This window comes from Lepisosteus platostomus, chromosome 4 (genome assembly GCF_059453375.1).
Source record: "Lepisosteus platostomus isolate fLepPlt1 chromosome 4, fLepPlt1.hap1, whole genome shotgun sequence".
NCBI lineage: Eukaryota > Metazoa > Chordata > Actinopteri > Semionotiformes > Lepisosteidae > Lepisosteus > Lepisosteus platostomus.
This window is the reverse complement of record NC_142614.1, coordinates 611,211-630,497: the sequence shown is the minus strand read 5'-3', so window position 1 is coordinate 630,497 and position 19,287 is coordinate 611,211. Positions and strand designations below refer to the sequence as shown.

General features: G+C 44.8%; 2 protein-coding genes across 3 annotated transcripts; both read left to right on the top strand.

Annotated features, from left to right (window-relative positions):
* The first annotated feature begins 1,999 nt into the window (after window positions 1-1,999).
* Window positions 2,000-2,592, top strand: sycn.1 (syncollin, tandem duplicate 1). Its single transcript, XM_088627295.1, has one exon. It carries the CDS (start codon window positions 2,030-2,032, stop codon window positions 2,423-2,425), a length of 396 nt encoding a protein of 131 aa, XP_088483421.1. The 5' UTR covers window positions 2,000-2,029; the 3' UTR covers window positions 2,426-2,592.
* A 2,390-nt stretch (window positions 2,593-4,982) lies between these two features.
* gng8 (guanine nucleotide binding protein (G protein), gamma 8) lies at window positions 4,983-9,103 on the top strand. Of its 2 annotated transcripts, none has more exons than XM_088627293.1 (3): window positions 4,983-5,326; window positions 7,894-7,994; window positions 8,329-9,103. In XM_088627293.1, the coding sequence occupies exons 1-3, from the start codon at window positions 5,017-5,019 to the stop codon at window positions 8,455-8,457; spliced, it is 540 nt and encodes a 179-aa protein (XP_088483419.1). In that variant the 5' UTR covers window positions 4,983-5,016; the 3' UTR covers window positions 8,458-9,103. The 2 variants fall into 2 exon arrangements, with proteins under 2 accessions (XP_088483419.1, XP_088483420.1); XM_088627294.1 differs by lacking the exon at window positions 4,983-5,326 and adding an exon at window positions 5,443-5,523.
* Window positions 9,104-19,287: the final 10,184 nt, after the last annotated feature.

Genomic DNA, 19,287 nt, shown 5'->3' with positions numbered 1-19,287 from the left:
CTTGTTTTTTATGCATCATTCGTGAAGCCACTGAGGAGAACTATCAAAATGACTGTCACAGAAGTGGGTGGCACAGTGGCGCAGTGGCTAGTATTGCTGTATGACAGTGCTGAGGCCCCGGGTTCATTTTACAGTCTGCATGACAGTGCTGAGTGAGAACTGTCCCTCTTCATGTGAACCGTGAGTGAGGCGGAGATCAACTTTACCCGGGGATAATAAAGACACGCTCATCCCAGAGCAGTGCTGGTCTTGCTCACTACAGTGGGACACATCAGGTAAGGGAAGTGGGCAGAAAAAAACAGTTCTCAGCAGGACATTCCAGTAACTCAGTGATCCTCCCTGATTATAACCGTTTTGAACCATAGACTCAGATTTCTTTTGTTTTGTGAAACAAGTCTTAGAAACTTTCTTAGATTATTCAGTATTTCAATTAGAACTTAAGAACAGAAGAAAGGTAACAAACAAAAATAGATTCCTCGCTGAAAGAAAAAGAAAAGACACAACATTTCGGCTGTGGAGCCTGATTCGGTTGTGACACAGCTGAAACATTGTCTCTCTTTTCTTCTCCTTTCAGCAGGTAATAAAACTTTACCTGTTAATTTGGAGCCTACGCATATTGACTATCTGCCTATATGAACAAAAATAGATGTTCAGCTTGATTGGTTTCTTGTAGCTAATTGATCTGAGGTTCTCGCTAAAAAACATGGCTGAGGATCTTGTTCCCCTCTCCACCAACTCTTTGTGTAAAGTTTAAACTCTGAGTGCCATTAATCAATATCAATTTCACCAATTACAAAAAAATTAATAGATAATAGTTCCACAAACATATGGCTGTTCTTTTTCAGAAAATCTTTCAGCTTCATAAAACCATGAATGTCAGCACTGTGGCACAGAGTTTACATATTAAGGTCAGAGTCTCTTCTGGAACTGCAGCTACAGTATCAACACAGTGGGCACACATCTAGAAGCTGACAAAATCGAGTTAAAAGATTCTCTTTTCATGTGACAAAGTCTTCATCATTGCATTAAAGCTGATCTTTATCCATGTGAAAAAAAGAAAACTGCTCCCTTATTTCACTACAGTACTTGACACAACAACAAGTTTTGCCTTACACAGTTTGCACATGATGTTTTAGCACCATCACTACTGTCAGGCACAGTGGTGGAGCATTATGTCATCTATGACTGATGGGAACACAGATGGAGCAAAATACTGGCAATCTTAGAGAAAAACCTGCTTCTGACCTAAAACTGGGACAAACCAATTACCATTCATCTCCAAAATGATGAGAAGAACAAGGCCAAAGTTTACTGGGATTTAAGAATAAGAAAGTTATGTACTTCAGTGACTCAAGTCCTGACTTGGATCTGGAGAATGTATGGAAAGACGTGAACGCTGCTGTCCATACTGTTAGCGATCCCCATAATGACCATCTGAGACAGCCTGAGAGATCTGCCAAGGAGAATGGGCAAAACCTGCACCAGGCCCCGTGCAAACATGCTCAAAAGCTTGCGGTTGTAATTTCTGCCAAAGGTGCTTCCACTAAATATTGAAAACTTATACCAGCAACATAAATTCAGTTTTTTTTTCTTTTGGTTTTGCTGCCATTTACTGTAACAGATCTGACCCTGAGAAGTTTTCCATTCCCAGACTTTGCATTAATATAAAATAAAAGAACCTCTTAAGAGTGTCTGAATTTGAAGCCCGACATCCCTGTGACATGTCACAAAATCTACACCAGGTTTTGGCATATTAATGAAAAAAGTGTAAGTCTGAATCATTTGAACTCCGACAGTTGTTCCTGTTACGACACAACGGGCATCAGGTGATTGTTTCCGTAAGACAAAAATAAATCTGGCCTCTGAAGGACGTTGCAACACAAACAGCTCTTATCAAGAGGGAGAACAAGAACAGGACAGCAGCTCAGCTTCTCACGGGGGCAGCACGGGACCACCCTCTGTCCTCCGGGGCCGTGAGGATATTTAAAGGCACAGAGGTGGTGCGTCGCCCTCACTGATCGCTGTGACAATGAAGGCTGTCTCAGCTGTGCTGCTGTGCGCTCTGTGCCTGACAGGGCTGCAGGCCCAGTGCCCAGATCCTGCCACCCTGAAGGACTCCAGCGGCGCCAAGCTGTGCGCCCGCATGTTTGAGGACAGCAACTACTACTACGACCAGAGCTGCGGGGGCAGCTACCTGGACATCTACCCCGGCGACGACTTCCCCCTCATCCCCCCCGACTGGAACAATCGGGCCTCCTCGCTGGTCGTGTCCAAGTTCTGCTCCCTCACGGTCTGGTCACGCGGCAAGAAGCAGGGCAAGAAGCGCAAGTTCTCCTCCGGCACCTACTACCAGCTGAAAGAGGTCGGCCAGGGGCTCTTCGGCAACTGGAACAATGACATCTCCGGCTACTACTGCGTGTGCTAGCAGGCAGCCGGCCCGGCGCGGAGGGGCGAGAGGGACGACGGACGCCAGAGAGAACGAGGACGGCCTTCAGCTGGACACCCGACCGGCGCTGTCTTGTCAAGGATTTGGGAAAAAAACTGTGGTTGTTAAAAATGGCAAAATCACATTAAATCTGCATTTAAAAACTGTTTTTTTTCTTCTGCTTGTCTGTAGTGGTCACGAAATGCATTGTCTACCATCACATTGCAGTAATTAATATTTCTTGTAGTTGCTCCTTTCAGTACACACTATTGCCATCAGCGAACACGTAAAACCGTGGATATTACACTACAGTGGCCTGAGTGGATGATATTTTAAAAACCACTGTTAGTGCTTCTGCCACATGAATTCTTCTACAGCAGAAACATCTTGAATAGAGTTTGTTGAGGACCAATGACAAGCCTGGGAGACAGTCTGATCGTTCAGGGGGGTGTGTGTGTGGGGAGAGAGAGTCTGATCGTTCAGGGGTGTGTGTGTGTGTAGGGAGAGAGAGTCTGATCGGTCAGGGGTGTGTGGGAAGAGGATCTGATTGTTGGGGGGTGTGTGGGGAGAGGGTCTGATCGTTTGGGGGTGTGTGGGGAGAGGGTCTGATTGTTGGGGGATCAGCTAAGTCTGTCCAGCTAACTGCAGGAAATCACTGGGAGCCCACTGCTGGCACTGAGAACTGCAGTGGCCTCAGTCTAATGGATCCACACTGTTGGTACCGTGGGGCCCAGAGTGAGAAAAGATGTAGATGGATCATTGTGCCCATCTTGCAGGATTCTGTTGTTTTTCTTTAACCCTTCAAGCTGAACCCAGTTATTAAAAGTGTGAGATCCCAGGCTGGAGATACATTTGGGGACAGAGAAAGGAAAAAATAAGCAGATAAAAATATAGGAGTCCGGGCACTAGAAAAGGGCACAGGTGTCCCAGTTGTCTACTGGGCCACTGCCCAGTAGTGTCCTTGACTGCCTTGTACTGGAGAACACAGCTTTAACATTTCTCACTGTGTGTAAATGAAAAAAAAACATGGTGCACCCATCTTATCTTAATGTAGAATTTGGGCTAAAGAGCAAAATGTCCATCTAATTAGTTCACTCTGGAGCGAGTCGGTTATACAGAGTGGAAAATAACAGCCTTTGAGCAGGGAGCTCAGCAGATCCTGCTTTTGTACCGTTATTATACAGATCACAGCTATGATCAGTCCCACCTGAGGAGAGAAACCAGGCAGACACTGGAACTACTTTTGTCATTAAGTTACCTGACCTCTAATTAAGAAATGAAGATGCTTAAAGAAAGTTAATTACAGCTTTAAAGACCGAAGGGGGGAGTAGACACTAGGGCTGCCATCTGGCCCCCAAGTTTTCAGGACTGGTTTTTAAAAAGAGAATGAAATCCATGTTAAACTGATTCCGGTGCATATTTTCTGCAAGACAGCATAATTTTACTTATTACTAATTTACTTACTTTACTTACTTACTAATTCCAAGATACACACTGAATGTTTTTTTTCACACTTATCCATAATTGAAGTTTGCAATTTGTCTGCTGTGAATGAATATTGCTACCCTAATTTGCAGTGCTCTTCCATCACGACCAGCCAGATCGTTTTGATCAGGGAGAGTTTGTACACATTTTAAAAACAGATTTAAAAGGTGAATAAAATGCACCTCTTGTTAATTGCATTAAAACGCGCTGTAGCTTCATGATGTCACCTGGTAAATATCAACATGTATTGAAGGCTTTAGTTCAATCCAGACCTTTCAGAACAGGGGCCTCCTGTCCCAGCGCCTCCTGTGAAAGATGCGCTGCAGGCCCTTCCCCTCCCTGCAGAGTATCGCGGCCCTAGACAGAGGGGAACACCAGCTAATGAGGCACTTGGCATTTCAGCCCTCAGGTGGGCTCCACAGGGCGCTCCTTCCTGCACATCTGTGTCCCGTCCCAGCCGAGGAGCCAGGCTCAAGACTCCGAGTTCCTCCCCCTGGAGGAGCTGCTTCAGGCCTCAGTGACGCCTGTTTCCCAGTTATTTGCCTCCTGCAAGCTGAGCTGAGAGTCAGCATCCTGCTTCCCCACACAGCCTGAACCTTCCCTTTGTAAAACAGATTTGTTAGCAAACGGGACACAGCTGACACTTCACTAGAGAGGTGGGCGGAGTCAGCGAAAGATGAGCCCGATATCTGAAAACTACGATGTTCTCACCTACCCCTCTTCGAAACAGTAAAGTGCTGCATGAACTAAGAAAAGACGAACTCTAAAAACTCATGCAGCACAGATGCAGAGATCAATACCTGCATATATTCACCAGCTTCCCAGTGTGATTACAGGAGTTCTGCAAGACTTCCACACATCTATTGTTCAACAAGCACCAAAGAAAAGGGAATAAACTGTGCTGTAGAAATCATGGAAGATCTCTGCCCTGTACTGGGTTTGACTGGATGCTATTAAGTTCAAACTATGTCTGTACTGCTAAAACAACACAGGTATTATATGTACTCATGAAGGAATCATACAGATTCTTCAAAATACTATAAAGAGTGACTTTCCAAGTTGTTTCTGTTTGGCTATATCATATTGGGCACACACTCAATGCAGTGATGTATAAATTCTATCCAAATATTGCCTGTAGTTCTTCCAGTTCCCTCAACACCAGGTCTGAGGGTAGAATTAAACACGCCCAAAAGCAGGTGAGAGAGAGAGGCTTCTCTTCTGTTATTACAGCAGGTTCTTGCACCCCCTTGAAAAACCCCAGGACACCACCAGGGCTGAAGATGAGAGGAGGAGACTTATTCAACCCCTCCCTGTTGATCTCTCTCTCTCTCCGTGTCTGGGCGGTGTGTCTGGGGGAAGAGCACCGGCTTTGCAGACGTCAGCTCCATCCACCTGCAGCCGAGCCGGACCGCCAAGGTACGTACCCCCGTATCCCCGCTTGCTCGTGCGGCCTGCTCCCTTTCCTCTGAGCACTGCTGAGACTTGGCTAAACCAGTTCTTGGCTGGACCTGAGTCCAGTGGTGGTACCTTAACCTGCAGGACTGTGGCTGTCCGGGACCAGGGCTGTAAACGCCTGTCTACAGATGACACCTGCGCTCTGCTCTGCACTGCTGGTATTTTCCTTTTAGACTTGTGGTGTTTTCAGATATGTTAAACGCAGACTTGTTGTGCTTGCTTGTGTTGCAGACAGTTCATAACCCTCCCTTGGGAGAGTTTGTATTTTCTTCTTTACCTTACATTGCCTCTGAATGCAACATTTATTTTCCCACACTTTTACTGTGGTTGTCTAGACTACTGCACTGTAGTCAACTGTAGCCAACTGTGTGGAGCACTAAGGGTTAATTTTACAGTTATAGTGTGGCTCAGTCCCTGTAAATATTAATTATGAAAAACTGTGGCATTATCACCATGCATATGCAGTGAACTTGTGTAAAATGTAGAATAAAAGTATGTTAAATATGTATGGAATTGTGCTGATGTATTAGGCAATTTTTTCTAAAGGACAGCAGGAAGCCGACTTCTGAATAGGTCTGTGTGAGACTGAAGACAGAGAGGTTTCATTACAGCAGAAAACCAACTGCGTTTGGCTGACTGCTGAAAGGGGATGAGAGTGGAGCTTCTCACCTTCTAGTTGAATAGAGAGGCTTGGAGACTTTATTAATTCTCAAAAACCTAGTTTGTTAAGAATGAAATACAAATCTGTAAAAAACCTGTAAAGATGTTTGTAAGATGAGACTTAATTGGCCTTTCAGGCTCCACTCACTTCATTCAATCAGCATTCTTTCAGAAAGGTCTGGAAATCATGCTTGTTTATGCCAGTCCTGTTAAATAACTGTCTGCTCACTTTAGTTTAGCCAGTACTGAGGCCCAGCCAACAGCAGAGCTGCACAATCACCTGTCTGAGTCTGGGTGACTGTTATTAAATTAACAGTGCCAGGGGAACATGAGTGATACAGCTTTTTTTAAGCCAATTAACAACTAATCACTGTGTTTACAATGTACAGAATTGTACACGGCAAAATAAGCTCTGACACTCGTGTAATTCTGACACTACTGGCGATGATGTAATTTCAAACGCTAACGACAGATGATCTCCATGTTGGGTGGCGCTGTCTGAACCAGAACCTTTTAATCTACAATTTTGTGCTCCTATGGCTATTTTCACTGGCACACACACCAGGAGAATCAGTGCAGGTTTTAAAGGAACTGGGCAGGTGGACCTAAGAGTTGGATTATCTTCGTGGACTAAAAGAGGGAAGAAATTAATGAGACAACTCACAGCATGCTTAAGCTGCAAAAGGGGTTATTCAATGAGCTTTTTAAACCTCTTTTCATGAAAGAAAGCCAAATGTGGCAAATTTTGTTTCAAAAGCTGCCAAATGGGTGATTGAGCAGCAACACAATTAAACAGCGTTTCAGTGCCGGCGGGGTGGGAGAACGGCCTGCTCCCAGCCCCGCCATCCGGGCCAGCCTGTCCTGCTGCACGGCCTCTCCGGTCGCCCCAGTGGAGAGAGGCTGATCTGTCATTAACCCGCCTCCCAGCCACCTGCCTCCCTGGCCCTGAGGGGCAACAGGCTGATATTCCAGCTTGTGTGGCATCTTGTGGGCCTGGTTCTGGTTCCCACGCAGCTCCTGTCTGACGTGTGGATTTGGAAGAAGCACAGCGGAGGGACGTGCAGGGCCTGAGCCTGGTCCGACCTGCTTCCTCCACGCAGCAGCAGCGCAGAGCTCAGCCTCCTGCAGAGCCAGCAGAAGCACTGCGCTGTCATGCCCTCACCACCCCCGGGTCTCTGGCTGCAGGAGCCCAGCGCCCTGCTGTTCCAGCGCACATCTTACTTTTTTCAATAGAAATATTGTCTAGTTGGGACTAATGATTAGTGAAGAGTGAGGTGGTCTAATAATACTGAGAGAACCAGTTTTCAAAACTCCTTTGATGTATTTTTGAGAACCAGTGTTTCTTCAACCAGTTAAAAATCACTTGTATTCACCTGACATTTCTGGAGCTGTGCTGTGAACGAGAATAGACAAATACAGATAAAAAATGTCTAGAAGTTAACAGTAACTACAGCTAAGGCCAAGCACAGCCAGGGGCAGGACTGGTGATTTCCCCTTTAAGACAGAGTGAAATCTTCTTGACAGTGTAACAACAGCGCCTGGTGTTTATGTAATACTCGTGGATGGGAGGTATTCCCCAGGAGCTGGGTCTCTGCGTGTCTCTGCCTGCCCCTCTGTCCTGGGAGAGAGTGCCTGTCTCTGCCAGCTGTGTGCTGCTCTGGGAAAAGGGACCTGGTGAACAAACAGGGCAAAGCGCGTGCACAGCACCAGCTATGGGCAACGAACATGAGAGAAGACTGGCAAAGCTGTTGAGTGTTTAGAGCCCATGAGAGACTTCTAAGTGAGATGAGGCTATGTTGGGGTCAGCATTGTCCCACCACGATGTTTGTGACACTGTGTGTTGGTGCTGACTGGTGTTGTTCCCACAGTGACAGTGGCAGCCAGGATGTCGAATAACATGGCCAAGATTGCAGATGCCCGCAAGACAGTGGAGCAGCTCAAACTGGAGGTCAACATCGATAGAATGAAGGTCAGAGGTTACAGACAGCACACACACAATCATAGAGGGATATTATATTGAGAGGACTTAGAAGGTTAAAAAGCACATAATTAAATATACCATCTGCTAAATTTGTTGTTCCATTATTGATAATGTTCCAGATAAATTACTCTCAAAATGTCAGCCCTCTGCTGCAAGAGTGTACTAGGGCCTCACGGATGTCAACTGGCTTCTATCTTCCCATAATCCCCCTGCTAACACCCCAACTGCAGTACTGACCTCGAGAAGAGGGGGAGACGCCCAGTGTGATGGGCTGGCAGGTACTGAGGTTGCCCAGCTCTCACCTCTCCCTTCCTCTGCCCAGGTCTCCAAGGCAGCAGCAGACCTGTTGGCGTTCTGTGAGGCTCACGCCAAGGAGGACCCCCTGGTGACACCTGTGCCCTCCTCTGAAAACCCCTTCCGTGAGAAGAAGCTCTTCTGCTCCATCCTCTAACCCTGTAACCCTGCCCTCTCTCTGCTTGGCACTGCCAGGTGACACAGACTAGCCCCCATCAATATCCATGATCAATACTGTAAAGTAGCATATTGACCACAGCCCTTCTCAGGCAGTAATTTACAGTGATTGTCCCCTTGCCATCCTAGTCTTTCTGTAGGCTTTGTCTGTGTTTTATCAAACCACAGCACATTGTACCACAGGCCTATCAGTTAATACCGATGTTTTAACATTACATCAACATCAACCCTAGTAAACTATAGTGTAAACTAGTGGCACAGTAAAGCTCATGGGTAAAAGCACAGGAAACTGTGCAGGTGCCCAGAGGTTTTGTTCTAGAGCACCTTGAGAAACAGAGAGTCTCACTACACCTCCCGTGCCTGTGGCTGCTGCTGTACAAGGTGTCACAGAGATCCTTCTGCCGGCAGATTCACTTGTCTTTCATTGAGTTACAACTCACTGCAGTGTGTAACTAATTCCACATGAAAAGGTCAGCAAACCAGTTTTATTTCCTCAGAAGTGGAGTACTGTGCTCTTGTATCGAGAGTCCTCTGTTCAGATTTGTACCATATGTGTCTGCTTGCTGTAACTGGCCAATGTGTACATCCATAGTATTTACACTACAAGTAAAAAGGAAATTTGTTGAGGACTGCTTAACTTTGTGTGATTTCTATGGCAATTCCAAAAATACCAAAGGAAAAGAAAAGGAAAAAGGACTTGCGAGATGTGGCATACTGTATGCAGTAAAAAATAAAACATCTGAAGAATTCTTTCTGCTGTTAGAGGGCAAAAGTACACTATATACACCTATTAGACTACACTTATCATGGCAAAAGCATAGTGAACCACAGAGAGGATCGATGAACAGAGACACAAGCAGTGTCACAAATACAGAACCACACCTGCAAATCAAACAACAACATATGTTGTGGCGACCACACAACGACACCCCGTAGTGTTTGTGGAACACTCTTAAGTACAACTGCCACACAACACCATGCACTGCATTTGCTGGGCCTTGAGCTGCTGCAAATAGCAATGGCACCGTGCTCAGCAAACACAATGCTGAGCCCAGGACGTGGCAGGTGATTACAGCGTCATTAAGAGTGAGCCAGAGACCTGCTTGTCATAGTGCCTGGGGAAATTAATATTACAGCTTCAGCAGTGTTGTTTCCAGTTCACCAGTTCTGTTAAACCCAATAACACACTATTAAGATACTGTGTGTATTGAGTGCACTGTGAGGCCTTAATCCTCTGAAACAAAAGGCTGTATCCTCTGTTCTGCCATCAGCCTTTCCTAATTAAGTCATACTGTGCGGACTCTACCCATCCAGGCTCTCTGGGCACTAGTGGTACAGAGGTTTTTGTAGGGATCTAGGAGTTGAATATGTTATATAGCTTTAACTACAGCAGCAGAACAAGTAATATAACAAACCCTGCAACCTGGGCAGGTGTATTCCAGCACTATCACGATCACCAACTGGACAGGTAAATACCATGAGTTCTACCATGTGACTCTGTGGCAGTAAAACAAGTCCAGTGCTGTTTTTATAAGGATAGCTACACGCGAGATAAGCCATTTGGCACATCCAGTCCATTTGTTTGCTAGTAGCTAATTGATCTTCTTGACAGAAGCCAGGCATGGACAGGCAACAAGACCAGACAGCTTGTTCCATACTCCCACAACTTTGTGTGTAAAAAAAGTGCCTCCTGTATTCAAAGAGATTGACAGAAGCAGCGATGAGACGGAGAAGGCTGGGGAGAAGCACGAAAGAATGAGAAGAATGAGCAGGTCAGGCGCGAGTGGAGAAAATCCAAATGCCCGTTACGCCAATGAGTAGTACGCCAATGAGTTGTACGCCTAATGACCACTAGAGGGCAGCAGAGCCCTGTGAGAGCTGGGATGTGGATACCAGAGCGGCGACTGTCTGCAAAGTTTTGCTCAGAGTGAACTGTGTTTAACTGACCCAAACTCTTACCTGAAAGAAAAAAAAACTGAATTATATCATTTTAAATTTGTTGTAAATTTAAATTAAATTAAATTAAAGTAAAGGTACCTGTTCAAGACAGGTGAGCACAGCACATTTATGGCTTTAATCAGTGCTTGCCTGCATTTAAAATGCATTTGTCTTTTAATTAGTTTGACTTTTTATGCTTTTAGATTTTGGTGTTTGCTATTAGTAATCTTCATCCTGATATTACAATATGGTGTCAGAGTTGCACAAATTGAATTCTCGTGCCAACAAACGTGAACCAGCTTGGATACTTAAACAGAGTCTTTCAATCTGGTCCAGCTGGGCGATACAGATTGTGCCAATCTGATGCAGTCCTCTGTATAGCAGAACTGGTCTTTCTATGTTCAGCAATTCTACATTGATGTCGCCTGTGACTCTTCCTACTCTCCTTTTAGAAGTGGTTGTCTCGCCCAGCTGACTTCAGAGGTCGGAGCACACGGTCCTAATGATCAGCACTTTGTGAATGATGGGGTGTAAGGAAGCACAACAGTATTCTGGGGAGGACGTGGGAGGGTGGCGAGTGAATCCCGATTCATTTAGCCTGTATCCTGACCTGCGCTGTGCAGGCTGTGCTTTTCCTTTTCCCTGACTAATGGGCCTGAAAGCTTCCCTTCCCTCTGACCACAGGCCTGTTGTCCTTGTACACCCACACGAACCACGAAGGCCAGAGTCAGCGTGACATCGCCCCAGGCCATTTCAGGCCTGTCCGCAAGTTCACACAGCCCGCAAAAACCCTGCGGTATCAACACTTTCTGCGAATTGGGAAAACAGTCCGCAGGTTTGCATAAAAATACAGAATCTCTATGGATTTTGTTACATTTAATTGTGATGTGAACTGTTAAAATGAGCAGCTGGGGTGCAGAAACCGTGATGTGAGACTGATTAAACCAGTAATCCTGTACCTCCAGTTAATCCAAGGAGTCTCCTCCACACATCAGCCTCACTGAGCCCAGAACACGACACCTTGCTTCTAAAAATAGGAAGCTTCAGGTCAGTAGGTCAGTGAGCCCAGAACTACAAGACTAGCAGCCTTGGGTGTGTTCTATGTAGTTATCAGTATGTAGGTGTTTTAATGATTATTCTCAGGTTTTGTCAGGCTGCACGCTTGCACACACCAGAGGGATCAGTGCACCTGCCTTAGTGACGCTGTTCCTCTTGCTAAGATGTCTGCAGAAAGAGGGCGAAAGGGTTCTCTGCACATCTGCATCCAGCTGTGCAGACATCTGGCTGCAGGAGGGGCGATCTGACAGGCTGGTGAGTTAGAGCACAGGGCGCCTGGGCTCCGCAGGTCCTGGGGTGACCTGGCAAGACTGTTTGTCGCTGGTTGTGCACAGGGACGGCAGCCTCTGTTTTTGAAAGCCCTGCCAACCCTCTGACCTCTGCGCATCCAGCTGGGCATTTTTGCAGGAGGTGGTTGCCCTTGACAACCACTGGCCTTGAAAAAGGAAACCTATGGAGAAGCTCTTAACTCAGGATGTCATTATTCTGAATCCCCAGCATTATTCTGTACGTGCCTCCAGCTCCCCTCCCTCCATCCCAAATGTCAAATGAAACAGTGGAATCGATGCTGGCGTTTCAGAGGTCATTAAAACTTTTGCTTTCTTCACCTCTCTGCAGAAACCTGTTCACTATTTACTGTAGTCCCTTTTGATCACCTTAAAAAAGACATTTTTACCACTTTAAGTCACCATTTCATTATGCTTGAACTTGATTATACTTTTCATTTTAGTCTTAATTATGTTTAACTACATCCAATTTCCTTCAGCTTCCAAACAAGTAATTTCTGACTGCAGATCACAATGAGGCGGACAGGTACAGTCATGTGTGCTGCCCTGGTTAATGTGCTTCTGCTTTCTGCTGTGGGATGGGTTGAAGGCACTGAACTCTCCTTCCATTAAAGTATACGTATATTTAAAACCATGAACAGGCAGTATTACTCTACACAAAGGGCTGTGGGAGTGTGGAACAACTTAACCAGTCATGTTGTTGAAGCTGACCTTGGATTTTTTCAAGAAAGGGTTGAAGGGATGAAATTATAGAAACGATTCATCACTATCACACAGCGAACAGTTTTGACGAATTTGGAGAGCAGATTAGCAATGTTAAGCAGAAGTAAGTGAGAGTATCTATATGGGAATGGTCTGCCATGCAAAAACTGCATCCTCAACTACCTTTACCAGAGATACTACCTGAGCTTCTGCCTGCAATAGTGACCCAGCATCTCCAGGCACTACTGACTGCTACAGCACCAATTGCTCAGACTCTTCCCAACCGCGGGTGGTGTGAAGAGCTGCTGTCAGTGCGCAGCTCATATGAGCTGGACTCTAGCATGAAATCTCACTGGTACGGTTACTTGTGCCTGCGGAGGACTTCCTCATTTCACCAGCCTCAATGGTCTCGTTAGTCACAGCCACGACATTACAGATCCCACCTACACAAACGCTTTGTCTTTTCACAGCCAAATCCTCCCTTCTCCCCCAACAAGGCTCAAAAGCCACTCATGCAAACAGAATAATACTTGGGCAAAGGCTTCAACCACAGTGAGAACAAAAGCAGGCTCAAGTGCATGCCTTAAAGATAAAACAACACGCCCTTATCACAGGCAGTGCTAACTGTCAGGTTACAAAAGAACAGATAACACAGCAGGAAGCTCACTGAGACAGACCAGTACATAAACAGCCGTGTGAAGATGCTCTAAGCAGCAGCAAAGATAGACAGACTTACAGAGTGTGCAATCTCAGTGACCCAGATACAGAAGAGAGCCTTGGGGATCTGCTGCCTGTGTCTCCCCTGGGAATCCCAAGGCTGGTGGGAATGGACCATCCTGTCCACCTCTGGTGACTCCAGGGCTGCTCCTGACCCCTGACCTCCACGGCCTTGTCATGTCCCTGACTGCACACACACACCTGCAGATTGCAGAAGCTGTTATTCAGCTTGTGCCACTTGAGGTCATTTATGAGGAACACGCCTGCACAGTATATACCAGTTCCCTGTAAAGCTGTGAAAATGTCAGGATAGCAGCACTGTTACCGGCCCTGAATTTCTTTGACATTGCCCCCGAGGACAATTTCTTCCACTTTTTCTCAGGCTGTTAACTTGTCAAGACTGATGAAATTCCCTTACTGTACACAGGAAAACAAAGATGAAAGAGCTGCAAACCTTTTAGCGAGAGTGTGGCCACTTGAGAACACCAGTCTCCCTTTCAGAACTGGGAGGAGCACTCTGCAGGAGGAGGCAAGCTCCTGTCTGAGACCTGCAACAGAAAATCCGAAGACCTTGCAGGACTCCATTTGCCTGGGTCAAACAGCTTTTACAGTGTCATGAGCTTTCCTTGGCACCAAGAGAGAAGCACCTAATGATACAACCTTTGACAAGAGCCTTTCAAAGCACTCCCAACTTCCTCAAGTGCATCAAAGTGGCTCTGCAGAAGGGGAGCCCTTTCCTGCAGGAGAGGGGAGAGAGAGACACAGGAGCAGGGAAAAGGCCAGAGAGGTGCTGGAGAATCAAAGTAATTGAGAGCTCCAAGAAAACATAGAGCAACAGGTCATTAGTCTGTGCTCTGTGCTGTTTTCAAGGTCTGATTTAGGATTTCATTGACAAGATCTAGGTTTCACTCACACCTCAGGTTCCAAAGAAAGGTACACAATATATATAAAACATTAATATATATATATATTATAATATATTATACATAACATACATGCCTTTATGCATAGAAATCTAATTAGACAACTGTAAAAACTGAAAGGAGGGTGATGTTACAACCTGCTGAGCACAGTTACATCAAAAAGAATCCAGCACAGATTTGAAATTTAAAAATGCCAAATGCATTTACTTGTCAACCTATTAGGAGCCTCCAAAAGAAAAACCTGTGCTGAGCCAGTAAGATCGGCAAAGACAGCTTGAGCAGCGTGGGTTAACCCAGTCCCATGCTGTTCTCCTCCAGGGCTGCCTGCAGCTGAGGCTGTGGCACTTTTCATTAGCCCCTGATGAAAGTCTGTCTCCTCAAGCCAGCATCATATTATTTGCCATTGATAGACTCTCTTTGACTGGGGCTCCTACGATTGTGCTCAGTAAGTGCTGTTGTCACACTGTCCAAAAACCCATGAACATCCAGAAGTGTTTTAGTACAAATTTGCCAGTTCTGCTGCTGGTCTCACTAACGCTGTGGCTGTTTCCAGAGTCTGCACAGCAGAGGCAAATGGGTAGGAGAATTCCAATTAGTTGTATACTCAGGACACAAGGAGTTCATCGCAGCACTTAGTGAGCATGATGGACTGGGACATTACTGGCACAGAACAGCAGCTCCAGAAAGAGGCTGCACTTCTAAAGGAAATAACATCTCCAAGCTGGTAAGTGCAAGAGAAAGCTGAGCTGTGGAAGATATATGTTTTATGAGTGGTGTTTTTGCAATTGCACATTTGTAGATAATTGCCTGTTAGAGAATGCAAGAAGTGATCTGGCTCAATACCCTCTATCACTGTGGACATGAACAACAGTCCCAGTGTAGCCCCTGGTGGAGGGCTGGGGGTGTATAGAGGATGTTACCCCTGTCAGTCTACTCTCTGCAGGTCAGGAAAGTTCAACAGCAAGAATATGCAGATTTACAGCTCTGTGCCACCTGGATTTCAAGTTATGACCCACATTGAAGTGGCTGTGTTTTCTATTCTAGTTACATTATCAAAGGCCAAGATTTACAAGGAAGGAGCTGGGTTGCTTTATAGTTTTTGATAAGTGAGGTTGTACGCAACCAAGATATAAAAAAAGCCTGTACATTTGTACACAGAGCAACACAGAGGGATGGGTTACAGTCCAGATCTTGGAATCTCTTATTAGGGGTCCAGGAAACCATAACCAGTGATTCAGAAACTACTTTAAAACTCTCTGATACCTGATCACTCTCTGCCTTTTATGGTGTATGGCTAGGCTGATTTGAAAGAGAAACGTTTGTTGTGTAACAAAAAGGTTTGTCGATTGCTATTCTGAGTACTGTATTCATTTTGCTGCAAAAACAAGCAAAATGGACACAAACAGCCTAATCACAAGCATTGGCTCTGTGGGAGTTGTGTGGGCTTCAGCACCCCCAGTATTTTTGGCCATATGATTATTATTTGGCCACGATTCTGCATTTGGAACTATCACGTCTCGAAATAGCTATCATGTCTTGTCTTGGACACTTAATTATGATTCAGTTTATTTAACATCCAACTACCCGTCATAATCATAAGAAACTGATGTTAGAAGCAGGACAGCTACAGCCAACAAGATAACTCAATAGGAGATACTGTATGTTTCAGGCCTGGATGCATTTGTAATGCAGAAAATTAATCCTAGACAACGCACAAGACCAGTGTCTGCACTTAATATAACTACTGACACTAACAGACAGTGATCTTCCCAGGATCTTAATGAGGCACCTGCCCTGGAGCCAAATCTGAGGAAGGATGAAAATTTCAGCAACAGGGGACATCAACATTCATAACTCATCTTTAATGACACAAAAGAAAATACATTTCCTCAGATGCAAAAGGCAGGGACTTAATAAAGTTTGTTACAAAGGTGGAATCTGCATTAATCAAGAATGTATGGTGTCATGCAATTGATAAGTTTCAAAAGCATGAACAATCTGACAAGCTTCTAGCAAAATTATAAACGAGAAAAATGGGTATAATTTCTAAGAAAGATTAAATGCATCTTGGTACTCTGCTCATGGAGATTTTTTTATTATTGTTTTATTGGACATTGAAAATAACTTCAAGGCAAATAACTTCATTGCAGGAGCACATCATAAGCATGTCCTCCTTAACAACAGGATTAAGCTCATTTACAGAAAGACATTTTTGACTATTAACCAACAGAAATAAGTGAGGCAGCGAATGCTTCATTAATGTGAATACAGTTTGTTCACATTAATGAAGCACAGAACAAGGTTATTATCCTAACGGAGGTCTATCTACAATAACACACTTCCAAGCACTATAGAGTAATCTATAGTAAATGAGAAGCTATATGTCCTTTTGTTGGAATGATTAAAAGCCTCACTTCATGACTGTGCAGTGCTGCAGAGTAACAGATGCCACCAGCAGGAGTGTCTCTCCCACTCCCTTTGTGCCCTCAGACTCCCCTGGGAGCAGGAAAAGGTCAGGCCATGTCGTCAGCACAGAGCTGACCTTTCTCTTAACAAGTCCTTCGGGCAACGGCAGTGACAGTGGTCCGGAAAAAATCTTTTTAATCAGAGGTTTTGCATCTCTTTGCTCTTTAACTAGGAGGGACCTTGAGTCAGGATTCGAAACCGTCAGAGATGCTGGCACCTCAGGAGGTCGATGACAACAAGGTAACCAGAGGGAGAATACAGGAGGGTTTCCATGTGACCATGAAGCACCTAGACCAATGGTTCTCAAACGTTTTGGACCAAGCACCACCCCTGATCAAATCAAAGCATCCAAGTACCACCTACAAGTCATCTTCTCATAGGAACCCCAGAAAATCTCAATGACTAACATGAGCTCGCGCCTGCGCCCATACACTCAGGTACACATATAATAAATATTATAATAAACTTTATTTGATATACTGAGTTTAAAGGGGGCTTCTCAAAGCGCTTTACAGAATGACAACAGGAACAACAACAATTAAAAATAAACAATAACAAAGCACCATTTCAGTGAGAGGGGTGAGCCTGTTTAGTTGAACAGAGTAGATGTGAATTCTGGTCGAGCCTTGATACAACTCACAACAGAGTCTAACAGATTTTAAATCGTCAGGCATTTTCTTGACGACTTCATATCTGGAGCAACCTCTCTAATTCGTGCAACTACACCGCTGTGTAGCACCGTCTGTACAAACTCCGAAGCATTTTATCCAGTCGATTCCACTCTCTTCGATAAATTCATTCAGAAACTGAAATACTGTATGTGCTCTCCTGTAGCTCGAGTTGGTAGCGGCTTACAGAACAGAAAGTCTTCACGGGACATACCCTCAAACTCGTATCTAACGTACGTGAGAAAATTGGCCAATAATTCTACGAGTGACTGTCTTTCGAAGGGAGCAGCAGGTCGAGCTGTTTAGCAGCTTTTTCTCCACACATACGTGTCAGTTCTTTTGCGAACGGTAAACAAAGTTCTTCACAAGTAGTGTGGGGCTTACCTGCTTTAGCAATCCGCAAGCTTGCATTTTCCCCCGTTTCCGTTTCAGAAGTCCGTCTCAGAAGTTAAAAGACGTTTTTATTTCATGCGCATAAGTGCAAAACACAGAGACGCTCGGCGTATTTTTTTTAAAAAAATTAACCTAGAACAGTTCTTAAATATTTTTCTGTTATCTATCACGGTTTCCTGTGCTCACAAGATTGCCTTTTTTAAATACAATTGGTAATTTAAATTCGTAGCACGCATTCCTACACAACAGTATAGAATTACATTGTAGTTCTTGTGTCCACTCAAGTATTAGCGCGCGCTGTATCGTAGTACGTAGGCTGCGTATTCGACACAAACTAATTTTACTAAAATAGAAAATATGAAAACCCGTCCCAATTTTTCAGTGCACACAACAAACTTCCAGGGTCATATGGCGTACCACCTGGCGGCGCTCCCATAGTTTGAGAACCACTGACCTAAACAGACACTGCAATCCAGCCCCATCTCATTGCTACTGTCTCAGGGAAGTCTGCACAGTCCTCTTCTTCCTCAGTCACTCTTTTACTCAGTTACACTGACCACCAACTCAAGTGTTTCGCATTCCCTCAGCTAGTTTTTTTACTACTCAGTTAAACAAAAAGTCTTTCTTCATCAGGCACTGGAGAATTCAACTCATCAACTCCATGCAATGTCATCCATTTGCAATATTATCTCATAATCATTAAGTCTGGAGCACTAAACTCTGTTCAATCCTTGATGTCCAGTTCTCTATCTTTTCATGAATAAACACTACAATATAGCATAAAATCTACTCTACTCAACAATCAGCTCTTCTGGCTGGTCCTGTCTCTGATACTCAGGGAATATCTGAGAGAATCCAGGATTCCCCCTGTCCTCTAGGATGGGGACAAGAGATGCCCAAATCAATCCAGTCCTAACCTCTCCGGTACAGTACAGGTGTTGGTTGTGTGTCCTTGAGTATCCTCAGCTAGTTGAGCTGCACAGACCTGTGTCCTTATGGTCTAACAAGACCTTCCTGCAGCACAGCAATCTTTAACACTCTGCCATGATCCTGGAGTGCAGAAACAGTCTGAAACCCCTTCTCTCCTAGCTGCTCTTACAGAGCTCGTAATGAGCTCAGAGCAGTGGCTACTTCCACACAGAGCCCATCACACCAGTGCCTTTCCTCAGATGGGCTTTATCTCCCTCAATAATAATTCCTCATTCAATGTATATTGTTTTGCAGGTTCCTTACATGAAGAGGCAGCTATCCTTAAGCTCCCAAATGTCCTTAAGAAACAGCTGGAGGAGAAACATGAGCCACCAAACTGGTGGTGAACCAGATGACCAGCTCTCATTTGTAGCCTTGTTATACTGTACCTGCCTTTAGTTAATTACCACCATTTTTACCAGCGTAGGATGACTTAATATGTTGTAGTACAGGCAGAAAAATGGAGCAATGTTTCCATTAAAATAAAAAAAAACATTATGCAGACCTTGATTTCTAAAAAACACTAATAAGCATTTTCATTTAATTTTATAAACTGGACAAGACACTTCTGCCTCTGGCCACGTTTCTGACTGCGCCTCTGGGCAAGATCTGGATTTAGCACAACAAACACTCTGCCGTGTCTTATTAGGACAGGAGAACATAAGCCAGTTATAGAGGAGCAGAGTCTTGT

Excerpts from the sequence above, each read along its gene's own strand:
- gng8 (XM_088627293.1), top strand. The coding sequence starts at position 5,017 with ATGTATAAATTCTATCCAAATATTGCCTGTAGTTCTTCCAGTTCCCTC. Across the intron at positions 5,327-7,893 it reads AGCCGAGCCGGACCGCCAAG|TGACAGTGGCAGCCAGGATG; the intron begins GTACGTACCCCC and ends TTGTTCCCACAG. Across the intron at positions 7,995-8,328 it reads TCAACATCGATAGAATGAAG|GTCTCCAAGGCAGCAGCAGA; the intron begins GTCAGAGGTTAC and ends TCCTCTGCCCAG.
- sycn.1 (XM_088627295.1), top strand. The coding sequence starts at position 2,030 with ATGAAGGCTGTCTCAGCTGTGCTGCTGTGCGCTCTGTGCCTGACAGGG.